At 39.7% G+C, this 18,804-nt stretch overlaps 1 protein-coding gene across 1 annotated transcript; it reads right to left on the reverse strand.

The window, feature by feature from the left end:
• Window positions 1-395: 395 nt before the first annotated feature.
• Window positions 396-16,811, reverse strand: srpx (sushi-repeat containing protein X-linked). Its single transcript, XM_034232348.1, has 10 exons — window positions 16,217-16,811; window positions 10,085-10,141; window positions 7,754-7,942; window positions 5,657-5,833; window positions 4,903-5,029; window positions 4,670-4,791; window positions 4,231-4,410; window positions 2,929-3,062; window positions 1,680-1,801; window positions 396-1,189 (listed from the first exon to the last, which is right to left on the reverse strand). The coding sequence occupies exons 1-10, from the start codon at window positions 16,275-16,277 to the stop codon at window positions 1,006-1,008; spliced, it is 1,353 nt and encodes a 450-aa protein (XP_034088239.1). The 5' UTR covers window positions 16,278-16,811; the 3' UTR covers window positions 396-1,005.
• Window positions 16,812-18,804: the final 1,993 nt, after the last annotated feature.

Genomic DNA, 18,804 nt, shown 5'->3' on the forward strand with positions numbered 1-18,804 from the left:
TACTAAATATAAAACTATTTTTATGGTTGATTAGGTTAAATTAAAAAGGTGAAAATTATACTTATAGGGAATATGCTGAATCACTTTTTATTGATAGCCAAGAAAAAAAATGGCCAACGTCTCAAACGAAAATCAGCCTCGCGCTTAGTCTAAACACTTTTAGAGGTGGGCTGATTTTGGTGACATTTGAACATTGCCAGGCTAGCCTTTATGCTAAGCTAACTACAGGCTTAATTTATATTTGAGCCTTACAGCTTTATTGATCTGAATGAATGGATGAATAAATTCATCTGACCTCTTTGCAACAAAGCAAACTAGAGTACTTCCTAAAGTGTTGATCTATTAAACAACAATTAAACTTGACTGGTAATGCTTTCAAGATGTTTGAACTAACATAAGGTGGACATAATATTTATTTAGTTTTCTGAAGACATTTTTGTTTTATTTAAGACAAAACTTACCTCAGACGATTATGCCTGTCTCTCGCATTCACACACTGTCACACAGAAGACAACATCCTCGCTGATAGACATATTTAATCTGTGTCTTGTAGATTCAGACGTAGACGTACAGCGTACTAACAGCACCATCACTGTCCTGTACATAAAACACACACAGTATTCCAAAGAGTGTACATCGTTATTAAAAAATATGTGAGACATAAATATTAGACAGGTGAAGAGTTTCCCAGTTCATACAGTAAAAATACTTTTTTTGTACAAAATAGTAAAACATATGGCTTTTGAAAATATTAAAAAATAATAATAATAAAACATACAGATAGCCAAGACAAAGGAATCAATATGATTGTAATGTACTGTATGACCCCTTCCATTAAGTAAACCTCAATAATGCTTCAGAACAGATCACACACACACACACACACACACACACACCCTCACACACCTTCTGCGAACAGGCCTGAATGAGTTCAGGTGGGAGTGTGTGACTGCTGTTACGGAGGAGGGGAAGGATCAAATATGGCTGACGGTCCGTTGATGTGTTTTATGATTGACAGTTCTGGCCCGCTTCCTGCTGTTGCACCATCTCATCCTTGCGGAGGGGGAAGGTGTCGATGGTGGTGAATAATTCAGCCGCCGTGATCGGGAACGGGTAGCGCTGCTTATCCATGCCCTGCTTGTCGACCAGAACCATTTGGAAAGACCTTTGAGGAATCTGGAGCTGTAACCTAGGAAACGCACATAATAATTTCAGTGAGCAGCAAAGTAAAAGAAACTCAGTATGTTCGCTCAAGTGTTATACTTTACTAGTGAGAACCACAAATCACTATATGTTTTTCGTTGTAGATTTAACTAGCCAACAGTATATAAGGGAGTTCAAATTAGCACAACCATAAACATTTAAAGCAGTAAAATTACATTACAGCAGCAGTAGTATTAATAATCCAAAAACAAATAGGAAAAAAATGACAGGGTATATTTTACAGCAGAATTTGTAACTTTACCTACTTTAAGTATATGTTTCTGGAAATATTTACACAATTTTACTTAAGGTTATGAATGCTGGATTTTAACTTGTAGTGTAGTACTTTCAAAGTGTTGTACTATTTAAAAAAGATCTGAATACTAAGAGACAAGGACGAGGACATTCATGACTGGTCCTTGGCTCTCAGCACTCAGATGAATGTTATGAATGTGTGTGTGGTTGTGTGTGTGTACCTGATCTGCAGGGACAATGCTGGAGTGAGCAGTCTGTGTCGAATTCGGCCAATCTGAGCAGGGTAAGTCCCAACCAGCTCAATCACTGTGACGTGCCTCAGGTCCAGTCCACACTGAGCATGCTGAGGACAGGAAAATTAAACTGATCAATACGTTTGGCGTTTCGAAGCTCTGTTATTCATTTCTATGCAGACAAAAAACCTGAGCACAGTTCATTTCATGGAGGATATAAAACAAATTTGAACCAAAGTGGGCATAGAGAACACCAGGGCTGTAACAATCGATTACTTGCATGATCAATTAAAGACAACCTGCAGTCAAAAGTGAGTTTTACTTTTTCACTTTCACTGTGCAGAATGATGTGTGTGCAGAGTTTAAAACTAAGGATGCATACACATTTATTTGCCTAGGGGGAGAACGTTTCTCTCAACTCACCTTAAAACTGAGTTCAAGATGTGGACATTCGAATATGATTTGTAAATCAATCATGGCTCACTCTGCAGCCTACACAACTGTGATGTGGAAACTTAAATCCTCTGAATGGAGATCTTAGTAAAGTTAGAGGCATATTTTGTCCAGCAGTTAAACTTTTTTTAAAGAAATATTTGCTAATTCAAACATTCTGGATTTTATAATCAGGTTAAAGCAGTACATGTAACAGTTCATCTAACTAATAACACAATTTAACATTTAGAGTTCCAAAAGTTGACGTCTGAGAAAAGGTCCGGTTTGGCCCAGCCACACTCAAAATCAAACAATATTACAGTACTATGAAATTAAATAGATAACGGCAGAAAATCCTCACTCCATGAACGAATTTTGGCAAACAAATTATGCTATGAAACACGCAGACAACTCACAACCTGATCACTGAGGTTGCTCACAAACTTTTAACGTGTTGTCTAAGCTTGAAAAGGTCAGGTGTTTAAAGACAGCTCCAACTTAATGGCATTTGGCGATCCGTTGAAACATCCATCACCAGAATAAACCTTTTCAAAGCTGTCAGTACGATTTATTCATCGTGTTGACATTTTGTGGACAACAAACCCTGTCACCCTATTGCCTTATTTGTTTGCCTCACTGCTTTGTCCCACTTGGGCAGCAAAGTGAGGGAGAAACACAGTCACACTGCGGTCCTGTGTGTGAGCAGCAGTGGAGACACGAATCACTGCAGCAGGACCTTACATCAACTCTTCTCTACGATCCTGCCCCCCCTCATACAGCTCATGTTCCCAGAGTCGTGCCTCACCTGTAAGTTAGTCATCTGGAAGCGGTAATTGTGATTGGCAGCCGTCGGCGCCGAGATAATGAGGAGCCGTCGTTTCTCATAGAACTGATCCAGCAGTGCAGCAGCTGTACGCACTCCCACGTTTATGTTCATGGCTGTGATGACATTGAATGTACAATTAAGTGATATGTTGAGATATGACACACAGTGCAATCATACGAGATTAAATACAACTCAATATCACACTAAGGTAAGGCGTAATTTAATTCTTTAGGGCTGTTGAGCAAAGGCACAATGGAAGTGTATTCAACTGTGAACTTAACCCGTAACATTGAGTATACATTACTGATGGTTTGCTTCAGGAGTCTCTCCAAACTGCTACTACTTCATGTCTCATAGATACAGACATTCAATAGAGTGGTGTCTAGTATTGATTTTTCTAATCGATAGAGGGCACAGGGGGCCCAATTTTCTCCTCCACTGAGCTTCTCCCCAGTGTAGCACAGGTAGGCCAACTTTACACAGGACTGTGGTGTTTATTGCCACTCGAAAGCACAAATTAAAAATAAATGAGCCAGAGCTTTGAGAATGAGATGTGGAAAATGTTGCCAGAATAGACCAAAACAAAACCCAATCAGAGCCTATGTTGAATACCAGTCCTGAGATAACCAAATCATAAAAAAGTATCACCACATTCAATTTTCCAATGGTAGAACTTTTCATTTATATGAACAGATTTGGCCTTTATCACAGAACTGGATGAATAATATATAGAAAATATCCATTTCCTTGATGATGCAAATACTTGAGTAGTCTTCCAAAGGAGCCTGTGTGGAGAACATCCTGCAAACTTTTATAATCCTATGATGATGTTATGGAGATATCTTAAATAATGAATCCCAAGGCTGTAGTGCTAGGAGTATCCTTGAAGATTGTAGACATCAATACGGCAAGGATGCAGCTTCCACAAGGGCATAGAGAGAGCAGGTTAAGTAAGTGTAGGACTTAAACTACAAACAATAACATTTGGGAAATGGTACCCACTAATTAAAAATAATGACTGTAAAGCCAAGTGAAAAATAATTGCCAATGTTAAGAGATAATACTTTTTTAAATTACAAATCTAGTATCTCTGTATGTTATTATATATACTTTTAATACATTTGAATGATTTGCCTTCTTTTTTGTTTTATTTTATTTCTGCAGCTGCATTCTTAGGTATTTTTTGTAAATTGCTGAGCATAAAAAACAACTAAACAACAATGGATAAATTAAAGATTGTTAATGTAAGTATGTATGCGTTTATCTGCACACAGTACGTACCTGTACAGGTGGTGTCCAAGCCGGACCAGGTGAAGCCATACTGACACACTCTGGCCACGCTGCCCTGCAGATCGTAGCCTCCGGTGCATTTGAACTCACAAGTGGCCCCGTAGTTGTCTCCGTCACTGTCACACTTCATATAACCGTTGTCCGGGGCAAACAGCGGGCTGCAGCGGCGCACTGAACAGAAAAAGAGCCCCATTAGATTCCAGGTAGCGAGGTCACATTCAAACAAATAAAAAAAGACAAGATTGGCCTTCTGTATATTGTCCATGTATATTGCACTATTGCCTGTAGGTTACAACAGCATCTCATTTGTTACAACAGTCTCTATTTTGACATTATTCAAGGTCTTACTTCTTAGTATTAACCGATAAGATAAAATGCTCCTTAAAAATGCTGCTTGACACTCATTATCAGAACCCTTTTATTAATTCACCTCGCACTCTGACAGTGAAGCGACAGGATCCTTTGTTCCCTGCACGGTCAAACACAGTGTAGGACATCTTATGGAGCCTCTCCGGGAAGTCTGATTTTGGAGCTTTCCCTTTCAGGATAACGCTGAAAAATAAAGGCTCTCTTTTAATCTTCCACTGTGATCTCAGTGTTAAGAGTGGCATATTGACAGACAAGGGAGAAACAGCTTAAAAGAGAGGTGGAGAGGAGACTGACTCTGTGAGGATGCCGTCTGCAGTGTCTACACCCTCGGGTGTGTCCCAGCTCACCCTCGCTGTCAGTTTTCCTGGCTCTGCCCACTTATCCTTCACAGTAGGACACTTAATTTTTGGAGAATCCATATCTACAGAGAGAGAGAGAAGGAAAACGTAAGTAAAATGTAAACAAAAGTCAACATTTGAATGTAAACTAATGCTTAAATGTGGACTCTATCCCTGTAATCTGAAATCTTGCAGCTAACATTAGAGCAGATAAAAGCACTGTTTAATCCATTCATGTATTGTTGGTTCTGAAAGAGACTAACGTCCCTCCTGTGGCACAATTTTCCAACAAAAACTCCTGAGATTTCCTTAGGTGATTAGAGGCACCACCAGTTTCCACTATTTAAAGAAGTGATGTAGCCTAGTACATGTTCAAAACAAAAACAGAGTAAAGTCAATAATTACTAGGAGACTCAATGTCACTTCACAAAGCTTTAAGGGCTGCAAGATGTGAAAAACATTTATCATTTCTGGTGACGAGAGACAAACCCCTGTGTGTCTGTGTACATGTCTAGAGGCATGTATTTTTCCAAACATCAATCATATAACCTTGTATTATGAGGAATACTCTGTAGTCTGCAGCTGACATTATGCCTACAGCAGGTAATCCCCTGTAACATGTGTTTTTGCAGCTCAGTAGTCTGCAGCCTCCAGTCCTCAGTGGGAGATTAATCAATGCACAAAAGAACAACACACACACACAGTCTTACCAACACAGGTGGGGACGTCAGCGCTCCACACCTTGTTGTACTGGCAGGTTGCCGTCTTGTAGCCCTTCAGACTGAATCCAGGGGAGCAGATGAACTCGCAACGAGAGTTGAAGTAGGATCCGTCTGAACACTTGTACCCGCCGTTAGCCGGCATGCTCAGCTTGGGGCAGCGGATCTCTGTCAGAGGAAATGTCAGTGTAGTAGGGTTTGCTTTGAGCATAGGGATGATTTGCTTTTCTTATTTAGCTTCAGGTACATACAATACATTTGGGCTGATGAAAGTGGTCCAACTTTGTCTTCCATTAAAATTCATAAATCAACCATTCACTGGTTGTCTTCCTTATTTCAAAACTAAAATGACTAGGATAACCCTTTAACTTGAAAATAGAAAACCAGTTGACATAATAAAGAATGTAGTCTGAGTAATCTTAAGAAACTTTAAAAAAACAGGGAATAAAGGGTCAGTATTCCTTGAACAAGGTGCTTGCAGGATGTAATGAAGACATTTGGCGGTATGTTGATGTATGCTGGTAGATTTGTCTTTGACATATCTGTTGCATGTGTTGTGTGTAAATGTTTAAAGCTTTTATTGTTCCGTGTGTACCTGCCAAGAATTTCAGATGGAAACCAGCTGCAGATGGATAATAGCTCAATCTGGCATGAAATGTATTTTTTTAGAACGTTTTTAATCCATGGTCTTTGTTTTGGGGATGACAATCTGACAACTCTTATTATCTTACCCCAAGTGTGTCCATTAGGCACGGCTTTCGGACTTTTTTCAAGTACAACCCTGCTAACAGTAAAGTGGAAGTCATTTTCCATGGAGTGGTTAAGTTTCCCTTGGGGTCATTACTGTTTTCAAAGAGGCTTGAACCCCCTGCCATGTATAGGCTGCTTTATCGTCTTTTGTTTTCTTAGCTATGTTCTCTGTATTTTATATGTTTGTGTTATGAGTTATGTGTAACGTTGCTGCCTTCTTGGCCAGGTCAGCATTGGAAATTAGATTTGATCTCAATGCTTTTATCTGGTTAAATAAAGGTTAAAGTGGACCTATCATGCTGTATTTGAATAATATATTGTAGGGCCATACCTATATAAAACATGTCTGTGAAGTTTTTTTTTCAAAAAACCAAACAGATCATGCATTTTAGCCATGCCTCATTTCGCTCTATTTGCTCTTTTCCAGCCCTGTTTTTGCAAGGGCTGATTCTGTGAGAAGTCTTCTTCGCTGCTTTTGTGGCAGACTACAGCGCCACTTACAGGCCTGGCATATGTACTACAGCGTCTCCAGCGCTTTCGAGCGGCTGTCACTACCCGATCTGTAGCCCTGCCCGATCTGCAGTGCGCATGTGCGAGATGGTCCGCCATATTGGACAACCCCGTACAGCAACCCAAGTAGGACACTTGACACAGTGGCTTTTGGCAAAGCTCTATTTGCACTATTATTTAACAACTCTTTTTATTGGGTTCTTTTATTTGGGGTTAAGTACATTGTCAGAATAAGTGAGAAATGAATTTAACTTCTGTTAGACAGCTATCATACTGAATAAATATTTACTGTGAATGTGTGCAAACATGTATGGCATATAGCTGTCTAACAGAAGTTAAATCCATTTCTCACTTATTCTGACAATGTACTTAACCCCAAATAAAAGAACCCAATAAAAAGAGTTGGTAAATAATAGTGAAGTCACGTTGTAATAACAATAACTCATCTCTCTCGAGTTTTCTTTTTGTGCTTTGCCAAAAGCCACTGTCTCAAGTGTCCTACTTGGGTCCCCTTAAATAAAAAATAAATAGGCATCACGTGGAATAAATTGACCCATGTAAGTGTTTCAAAATGTTATGTTTTAACATTCATTAATTTGAGAGTTCCTGAACTTCAACTACACTCGCTTTTTGTTCATAAAAATGTAAGCTCTAGGCCAATAAAGTAACGATAAAGACAGTTATATTAAGTCCAACGGTGAAGAAAAAGTCAGGACATGCTATTTTTGCTGCGGTGTGAACTTGTTCAAATATTTAAGAATTGACTTTACTTTACATGAGGCAAAACCAGTATGTGCTGCATGAGACGTGTGTGTGTTCAGTTCTTACCTCGGCAGGCGTAGTTAGAGGACCAGTGTTTGTTGGCCATACACACCACCTCTGAGTTCTGAGACTCGTATCCCTGCTTGCAGCGGATTTTACAGCGAGTCCCCATCACGTTCCTGTAGTGTTCTCCTCTGGGCGCGCGACAGCTCACGTCTCCATGTTTCAACTTAATGGGCGCACACCACGGTGTCCCTGAAAGCAGAGGAAAGATAGCTGCTCTGACCTTTCCTTTGCTGCAAGTACAGTATATGTTTTTTATGGTACAGTCTTGGAGTGAGAGAGTATCAGTATTCCATGATAAGCACTTACCTGAGGACTATTAAAGATTAGACCTTTCTATATAAGCGTTAAAATGTGAAACCCTCCCATCCTCTGAGTTCAGACTGATACGGAGGATTTCTTGTTACCTTATCTGCTACTTTCCATAGTCCAACAGTGTCTCATGAAGATAGACGATATTCTTACTTCCAGATAATGATGGGAAGAGAGCACTTAAGTTTAACAGTGAGTGTGGTAGAGTGTGTGTTAAAAGTACTGTTCTTTATTGCTCAAAGATTTTTGTTCCATCCCTAGATTAGGTCTGTCCAAAACATGGGGACTGGTAATATTGTTGTATCAGTAGAGTTTATTTGAAGCTACTTTGCAGCAGCCGGTCAGTTTAGCACAAGGACTGTAAACAGGCTGCAGTAACAAGCTCGGCGCTGTTCGTAAAGGTTACAAAATTCACCTACCAGCAAAAATATGACTGGTTAAAAAAAGTTTTATGAGCATTTCTGATCTTCTCTTACATTATGAGCCATCCAGAACTTTCAGGTCTGCTGGGACGGGACTGATTTCTATCAAAACTACACATGGAGAAGCAGCGTTTTTTAAAAGCTCTATATATGTGGAACAAACTAGCAGAAAACAGCAGGTCCGCCGCAAATGTCACTACTCTCTATAAACGAATCCAGGCCGAAGACCTTTCTTTTTGCCACTGCTTACTGCTTTTAAGCATTTTAAAATGTCATTTACAGAGTCAGTCTAATTTTTTGTAAAGCGCTTTGGATGGCCTTGTGTTGAACTGTGCTACATAAATAAACTTGCCTTGCCTTTACAGTTGAATTGTGTTACCTTTGGACAGAGCCAGGCTAGTTGTTTCCCTCAATCTTCAGCCATGTTAAGCTAAGCTAACACGTATGGTTATGAGATATTCTATGTACAGATAGTGGTATCTATTTTCTCATCAATTTATAATCAAGAAAGTGTTTTTTTCTCCAAAATTATAAACTAATACTTTAATAAGATAACGGCGTTTGACTTTGACTTTTCTCCTCCTCCTCTCCTGCCCATCTCTACAAAGCGTGTGTATAAATTCCTTGTTTCATGCCAAGTTTGAGGGGCCGCATGGTTCTTATTCCAATACAGTGAAATCCAAATCTGCAGTTTATTTCATGCTGGCTCAGGACAAACATTCTGTAGACCGACACACACAAAGCCCACAGTTGGAGAGAATAGTTTAGGCTAATTTCCAGTTGGACAAAAATTGAGTAGCCTATTCATTACACAGCAAACCTCCCCTCCCTCCCTCCCTCCCTCCCTCCCTCCCTCCCTCTGTCCGTCCGTCCCCCTCTCTCTAAAAAATAAAATGTGAGCTTTTACACAAGGGTTGTTCGGTTTGGCCTGGACGATAATGTTCCGTGTCTAACTGACCCCGAATATAAACTGGAAGCTGCTTTGACGTAACAAAACTGGCTGAACTTCCTGGAGTTGATTATGCCTCTTAAAAGACACAATCAAATAACATTTTTAATACAATTCTAATTTGTTTTGTTATTCTCTAGATATATGTGAAAATAGTGCATAATCAAAATACATCCCTTCTGAATCCACTCCTATCTAATTTGGGGAAAACATATACAAACGTTTTGCTATAGTGGGATTTACTAGCAGCTAGTAGGGGAATTTAAAAGGTCACAGATGTTTCTTGACATTTTCTCCATCTATGCATTTATCTTCTGACCTTCTGTTTCTGATCTTTCAAAGCTGTTGAGGGAGGTGTGGGTGCAAACTACGAGTGTTTACCAATCTGAAGGATTTTATTTAAATTGTTTTGTAAAAGACCATCGCAGATATAGTCAGTTTTACTCTGAAATAACTCACATTAGATAATGATGCTCTCACTGCTGTTTTATTCTGACTATTGACTAGAGGAACTTGGTTAACTCTGTTGGTCTGCATGACAAATAGGAAACCATAGTTACTTTGATAAGCAGTCTCTGAATAGATATGGAGTCACGTTTCAGAATACATGTACTGTATGTATCGACAGTGTCAAACTGAGCATGCGTTCACCTTTATATCTACGAGAATGCCAGTCCTCGTCGTCTCCATGGGCGTATTGTCCTGACCCTGGGGAAGAAAGAAAGGAAGAAAAGCAACTAACATGGCAAAAAGAGCTGCATCCAAGATGTTAGGCAATGTTTGAAAGCACTGTCCTGGACTGACCTTGATCAACAAGAACAGGCTTAAACATGTTGCCTAACTTTTAATCTGAACCAGACTCAGTGGGGGATCTGGATCTTTTGGACTGACTACATGCACATGAATAAATCACAAAAGATCAATCCTTTCCAACTGCTTTGGAAAAAAGGAATCTGTTCAAAACAAAGATTCATTCTGCTCAATCCAGTATGCTGTTTTTGCTTTGTCCTTTCTTCCAAATCAGCGCCATAGATAATACTTACCATTGTAAGAATGCACAGAGCATTCAGACTGAGGGAATATATATTTCAACAATAAAACAGAAGCATCCAAGGAGAACTGAAATATGTCTCAGTGGGGGCTGAGAAGAGGGCACAGCGATATTGGTAAAAGACATACGTGAGAGGAATTGTGATGAGCAAGGGGGATTATTTTAGGAAAGCAGGAATAAGGGAGGGGGTCAGGAGGCAGTAAAAACAAAAATGAAAGAGGACACAGGTGAGGAAGGGGTTAATGTAGGGGGAAGGGTGTTCAACCTTGGCCCTGGGATGTTATGAACCCCCGGTGTGAATGTGTCCTCTGTTCAGGATCCACAAGGAAAGAGTGTTCAAGCCTCCTTCAGCTTCATGTATCAGCCGCATGTTGGCCATTGAACCCGATACTGTGAAGAGTCCCTACATTCCTCATCATGACTTTTCTGTCAGTTTAATTAAAGCTGTCTGGACCAAAATGCCGCAAGTTGTCTAATACACACACACATACAAAAGTTCTGAGGTTTTTAGCAGTCAGATCACACCGCATGAATTGTACCGAGCAAACCCACATACTGAGTGAGTCAGATTTAGCTGCCTATTGGGAAAACTTCAGTGTCTGCTTCCTAATGGGGAGAGGGAGGGAGGCAGAGAAAGGTTTGGAAAACTAATAACAGGTGTGTGTGTGTGTGTGTGTGTGTGTGTGTGTGTGTGTGTGTGTGTGTGTGTGTGTGTGTGTGTGTGTGTGTGTGTGTGTGTGTGTCCCTTTCAAAGTGAGCATTAGTTAAAGCCAAATGCAGCAGAACATTGATCAGTTCTGTAACAACTCGCAGCCATTCCAAGCGAACAAAACACAGGAATTTACACCATGAGAGACAGCAGTTCCTTGTTTGTGATACCAAAAATGTGACTTACTTCTTACATTTTTCAGACGGAAGTTATAATGCTTAAGATTTGGACACATTTCATGTATTTAGGGGTGAAGTCATGTGTCGTAATAACAATTTAACTTAACCAGACTGTAAAACTTGATAGACTCCTGTCAACAGCTACAATAAACACAAAACAAGTTCAATTTATATAGTCAGAGAAACAGCCCCATGCTATAGAATAGTAACAAACTTGCAGACACCTTTATGTAGTAAGAGGAGAATGATAAGATGGTTTCTCCAGTAGTATATATTATCTATAATGTCCATTAAGAACTGCTAGTCTGTCCTGTTATTTAATTTCAGTTCACTCAAATCCAGTACTTGAATGCATAGAGTGAAGTCCTAATCCTAAAGCAGGAGCATTAGATCTGATATAAAAAAGATCAGGTTTGATATGAAATCCATGATGAATGATATTCCCCTTCAAGCAGAGGAGCCTGTAATCAATACCACTCTAACCGGGTAAGAAACGGCCCCAAACTACATTATACATATCTTAAAATAATAACATTGTACATCATTGTGCCACACCAGACTCCATGGGCAGATCCAGGCCAACTATTAACAGCAGTTATTTCACTCCTGAACAGGAAACATGTGAACAATAACAAGCAAGACAGAAATAAAGACTTATCCACTTTTCCTTGACACATCCTTAATGTGTTTGCCTGCATTTTGTAAAAAGAGCTGCAGTTACTTTCTTGCCAACAGGTGACGCAGGTCGGACTGAATATCCGGGCCTGACACTGCATTTCAGCTTTGCATCTCAATTTAGATTAAATTGGCTCGGTCTGGTTTGGCCTTTGTTCGTAAAAGCACTGCAGTTTCAAACAAACCGAAGAAAAGAAAATATGATATGAGACTCGGCTGAAGGCTGAAGTGGGATCGGCAGTGATTTCATATTCCTGCTCATCTAGCTTCAAATTAGATCTTAGCGAGAAAGATGTAAAAATGTTAATAGTGCAGGAAGCGTTGAAGCTTCTGGGAGTGAATGAACCTTTAAATTACAGAGCGCAATATTCCAATTAGTCTTTCTCTGCAGGCCTGTAATATAGACTGTCATTATATGGATGCTCATCTTCTCTTGAAGTATAGCTAAAGGCAATCGGAGCAGAAGAGATCAAACAATAAATGTCATTTCTTTATCGCTCAATTCAACACAGCAGTATAACAGGGTTATGTAACTCCTTTTAGTGCACTAATGATTTCTGTCCAATTAAATCTGTGAACCAACATTTCTGCTGCTGGTTCTTTAATCACATCATCAATTTCTGACCCTGAGGTTCAAACTGATGCTGTTTTTAACTCCAATAACACTTTATAATGAGGGACCGCAGTTGCTAGTTATAGTGATGAACCCATAGCTCACCACTCTACTGGATCGTACCGTATTTATTATTGCATCTAGGTTGTTAGCAGAGTTAATTTGAAATTATGAATCTATAAAAGTGTTCAGTTTTCAGATTAGAAACTCCTTATGGTGGTGATTTGTGAATATGGCATTTATCTGTCTGCACTGAAAGCTGCATTTTTAAATGACTATGTTTTATGTGAAAGGGATCGCTCATGAAGATGAATCGACTGTAAATGATGGTCTTGTCTTTTAGCTCAATGCCCACACACTCTCACACCAGCGTCATTTCCAAAATAAGGCAGCTCTTTTCAGCTAAAAGGTCTGTGGTGAAACGGTGTAGCATTTAGCAGCTAAAAATGTTCACTCTGGAGTTGGGAGATACTAAACACAGAGCTCAAAGGAGGATGAATATTGGACTTAAATTCATCACACCCCAGATACATATGTTGCTGTATGTGTGATTGATGTTAAAAAGGCACTGTTTGATAACTGTTCGCCATATAAACTTCATATACTGTGACAATGTGTTCATGTTGTGTTCTCATCTGCTTTCACTCACACCAATTACCACAGTTTAAAGTAAAACAAGCTTTACTGTAAATGTGACCAGATTTATTCCGTAATTTAAAAAGGGAAAAAGTAATGTTGTCCAGTTCCACATGCAGGACATTTTAATAGGCTGAGCTGTAGTGTTCAATCAAGACAAACAAATATTAGAGTGCACTGCAGTCCTCTATATAATACAAAAAAAAGTGTTTTTGAATGCACTTCAGAGCGGTAAATACCCACTTTGCTTTTCATTGATCTACAGTTAATTTCTGATTGGTTTTATTCGTTTTTTCTTTGTGACTATTAAAGATTTACGTTGTTGTGAAGTGTTTCTCATCTCCTGGCAGAAACACAACTGAGCACTTACAGTGACTCCAGAGTGATGGTGCCTGCTGGCATTTCCTCAAGGGGCTCCCTGTGTGTAGAGGATTTATCTGCCCCTAACTCACATCAGCACAAGAATCCTCATGGAAAATGTGATCAGGCTTTCAAGTATACTCGCTGTAGAGGAAGATTAAGTGTAAGAAGCAAAGTAGAACTCAGGCAAAATATTTCCATTGTTAAAAGAGAACCCAAAAGTAGTTATTCTTGTGCACTGCCACCCAGTTTTCAAGGCATGCTGAACAAGTCATTTGGGTAATTGACCACTAGAACAAACAAACAAACACACCACTGTAAAATAAACTCCTCATAAACACACTCACACTAACACAAGTACAGACCAGATCAGAGTCCTTACTGTCAGCTGCAGGCAGTTTTTAGTGTGTCAGTGTAAATCTGCTCTGCAGCATGTGTTCATGTTTCAGCCTGCATGATGATCATACAACAGTGAGACACTCTCAAACCATCTACAGGCCCATCACCACTGTGTCACACACACACACACACACACACACACACACACACACACACACACACACACACACACACACACACACACACACACACACACACACACACACACACACACACACACACACACACACACACACACACACACACACACACACACACACACACACACACACACACACACACACACACACACACACACACACACACACACACACACACACACACACACACACACACACACACACACACACACACACACACACACACACACACACACACACACACACACACACACACACACACACACACACACACACACACACACACACACACACACACACACACACACAACTGTGGGCTACTGGCCAGCTCTTGTTGGGCTCTGTTTATCTGGAGAATGTTTTCTTACATTGGATGCTATTCTTCACTGTAGGGCTGCAACAGTTATTTTTCAACTAGTGCATTATTAATGATTCTATAAAAGAGGAGAACATTTAGAAAATGCCTATCCCAATTAATCTTAGGTAACTTAATAACATGTCTTGTTTTTTTGTATCCAACCAACAGTCCAAAGCTTTAAGATATTCAAATAATATGATGGAAAACAAAACAAAAACACGAAATTCTCACATTACAAAAATGGAAACCAGATTGGGTTTTTTTGCTAGAAAAAGTGACCAGGCAACTAATCAATTCTCAAAATTATTATCTGCATATGATTAGTCAACGTATCGTTGCTGCTCCACTTAAGTGTGTGCGTGTGTTTGTGTCAGTGATTATGTGTTTACTCAACACCAGAACAGAAACTTATCAGTAACCAGAGGTGGGAGGAGTACTCAAATCGTGTACTTGGGTAAAAGTATAATTACCAGAGTGTAGGAATACTCTGTTATAAGTAAAAGTCCTTATTTCAAAATGTGACTCAAGTAAAACTACAAAATTATTATCATCAAAATATACTTAAAATACCAAAAGTAAAAGTACTCATTATGCAGATTGGGCAATTTCAGAATAATATATGTTTGATTATAATTATTGATGCAAGGTGCAGCTAGTTTCAATGCCTTTGTATACTGCAGGGTACCATGTTAATTTACTCCAGGTGTAACTACATTTAAGTGTTGATTATATTTTACATCATTTATACAAATCTATAAAGTAACTGCATGTATTAAATGAATGTGGTGGAGTAAAAGTACACCATTTACCCTTGAATTGTAGCAAAGCAGAAGTACAAAGTAGCATAACATGGAACTACTCAAGTAAAGTACAACCATCTCAAAATTGTACTTAAGTAGCCTACTGTACTTGTATATGTAGGCTACTTAGCTGAAAAGAGCTGCCTTATTTTGGAAATGACACTGGTGCGAGAGTGTGTGGGCATTGAGCTAAAGACAAGACCATCATTTACAGTCGATTCATCTTCATGAGCGATCCCTTTCACATAAAACATAGTCATTTAATCCATCGATTTAAAAGTGCAGCTTTCAGTGCAGACAGATAAATGCCATATTCACAAATCACCACCATAAGGAGTTTCTAATCTGAAAACTGAACACTTTTATAGATTCATAATTTCAAATTAACTCTGCTAACAACCTAGTTCAGTAACATACTTTAAACACTTTCAAGATGTGGTTCTCTTTGATAGAAGATTAAACCAAAGAGGCGATGAATAGGTTGCTCTTGTGAAAGTATAAGTAAAGGGCAAGATTGACATAGCACTTACACTACAGTTGCAGGGCTTTCATTAGCAGCCTGCCATAGGCACAGACTGAGCTCTGTGCACAGAAACGTCCCCCAGATGCACACTGCACTCCCCCCGCTGTCCTCCCCCTCCACGTAAACACAAACGCAGTTCACCAAAAACCAGCTGTAGGATAAGAAGCCTCACATGCATGCAAACACGTGTCATAAAAACAATACCAACACAACCAGTTTAATGTAAAATAAGTGAGATATTATACTTTTCCATCAGACAATCTAATACAAAAACGGTTTGACACCCCAGCAGTGTTAATACTGTCCAGGGGGTGAATGAGGGTCTTTGTCGCTTCCTTACCTTCATACCCGGAGCAGAAGCAGAGCTGCACGAACAGGAGCACCAGCGGCCACATGTCCATGTCGAGGAGCGGGACTCTTCAGCATGTGAGGAGGGAGAGCAGGAAGACTTCCAGCGCATTCCTGCCTCCCAAAGGCCCGCCTCTCGCTCCAGAAACAAGGGAGGATTCTCCAAACAGTCAGACCAGGATAACGGCATGAGGCGGGCCAGAGAGGCTGTGCCAGCCCCTGTGGGTAAACTGTGACATCCACCCGAGTATCACCGCAAGAGAAAATCATGCAAATCACCCCAGTTTTCATTTTTAAACCCTCTACTCAGCAGTAGACACAATTTAGGCCACAGCTACTAGTTACATAAGCAGCCTACAATTTGAGGTGCTTAGTAGTTGGGCTACTTCTCGGTTGTGGAAGAAGAAAGCTACTCATATCCCTCATTTAAGTAAAAATAGAAACACCATGTTCACTTAATTTAAAATGTTTAAACAGTAAGGAAGTTTAATCAGGAAAATGCACTAAAAAGTAGCCTATAGTGAAATTAGGGTTTATCATTATTGAGAATAGCTTATGTGTTGTATTATTTAATTATATATTATTTTGTTTTCTTCAAAACAAATCTATAAGAACATTTAATTTTACAGTTTGGCAAGGTGGAGCCAACTTAGATACTCCAACAAGTGTAGCCCAGTGTTGTTAAAAGTACAATATTTATTAGTAATGTTTATTAGGCTAAATAACAGAATGGAAATACTTAAGTGCAAGTATGTCACAAGTATGTACTAGTGTACTTAATTGCTTTAGTTACACTGCTTCGATACACTCAAGTTTATTTACAGTACTTTACTGCAGCATCTGCACACACTGTTTATAAGATACTTTGCAATGTTGTAAATCAAACTAGGGGTGACCAGACTGAGGGGCCGAGGCCTCATACCGATGTCTCAAGATAAATACATTTAAGAGTCATGAAGAAAATCATAAAATGAATATTACTTACAAAAAGGGCTATTTTCTAAGGGGTCATGTAGTTTAACTGTTTCTTAATCAAGAGGAAATTAAATCAACGTTTCACCAGGATGTGATTTTGGTATAAAATAATTGTTTCTGTTATTCATATTTTGAGCAACATGAGCAACATGAAAAGACACAGTATGGTCTAAACAGTGTTTTGGATCTCAGAGTTGGATCCCTGTTTTTTCCTTCCTACGCTATTCAAATGAAATGTTTTGAAGTTACCATAATGAAATCAATCCTGTCTTTACATTTGCATAGCAGTCTACCTGATTATTATTCTGTTAATAACAAAGACACTGCGGGGGAGGGGCGATGAAAGCTGATGTTAGGTTGTTGACCCTGAGCAGAGTGCGAGGGGGCGAGTCCACACATGAAGAGCTCTTTGACTGACGGGAACAGGAAGGGAAGGCGTCTTGTCTGTGGTGATAAAGTGACTGAGAGGATCTCCTGAGCTGTAATTATAGAGTGGAGGCTCAGCCAACAATTAGACATTAATCAGGGGTCAGGTGAAGAAACAGTGACTCCATCTTTGCTCACCTGGATCTGGAGGAGTGGACACTTTGATGTGGTGTTACGGTCGATGATCTCGGATTACGATTGTCTCTGGCTTTTGTTTTCTTTGACTATTGTTTACACAACCACACTTGCACTTTTCTGGTGTTTTCTTGGAATATATTTTTGAATTATTTTACGGTTTCAGCATTTAAAAACTTAGATTTCTACCCAAGGACACTGTGTTTTGTCATTATAAATGTTGCCTTTAGTGTGGTTTGATATTGATCACAAGTATTGTTAAAAACGGTCCATTGTGAGGCCATTACTCAAGAGCAATGCCAACTTTCTTCTAACACAGGGGTGCCCAACCAGTCGATCGCGATCGACCGGTCGATCGCGGGAAGATTCCCAGTCGATCGCGAGATGTGTCTAAAAATAGAACAACAATATTCTGTTTTATCGTTAATGTCCTATAACATAATCTTCCTGTGCCAGAATAATGCACTTGAACGCATCAAAGCTTTGTGATTGGCCGGCGTGACCCCATGTGTCGGGGCGTGGCTGGTGGGCAGTATTTCGCTGACGTTGTCCGTGTCAAATTCAACAGGAGTGACAGTCCGCACACACACAAGACCGCAATTATGGCAGAAACAAAAGAGCCCAAAATATATCATTTTCACTCCGAGTGGGAGGATGATTATTTTTTATCTATTCCAATTCAAAGTCCATCTGTCTCATCTGCAATGCGAGCGTGGCTTTATCGAAGAAGGGTAATTTAGGAGCGGCATTTTCAAAACAGTGCACAAACGCTACGAGACGGAATTCCCTCCTAATTCTGCCCTACGCTCCCAAAAGGGGAGGGGCCTGAAAGGACAGCTAAATGCACAGCAGTCCATTTTCACCAGGCCCAACAACAAGAGCAAGGCTGCTACCAGAGCATCTTATCGTGTCAGTCACGTTCTTGCGAAACACATGAAGTCTTTCAAAGACGGCGAAGTTGTGAAAGAAGCATTCCTGGAGGCTGCGACGCGCTTTTTGGGGACAGTAAAAATAACAGAAGCATTTTAACAGGTTTTTGATATA

This window comes from Gymnodraco acuticeps, unplaced genomic scaffold (assembly GCF_902827175.1).
Source record: "Gymnodraco acuticeps unplaced genomic scaffold, fGymAcu1.1, whole genome shotgun sequence".
Lineage (NCBI taxonomy): Eukaryota > Metazoa > Chordata > Actinopteri > Perciformes > Bathydraconidae > Gymnodraco > Gymnodraco acuticeps.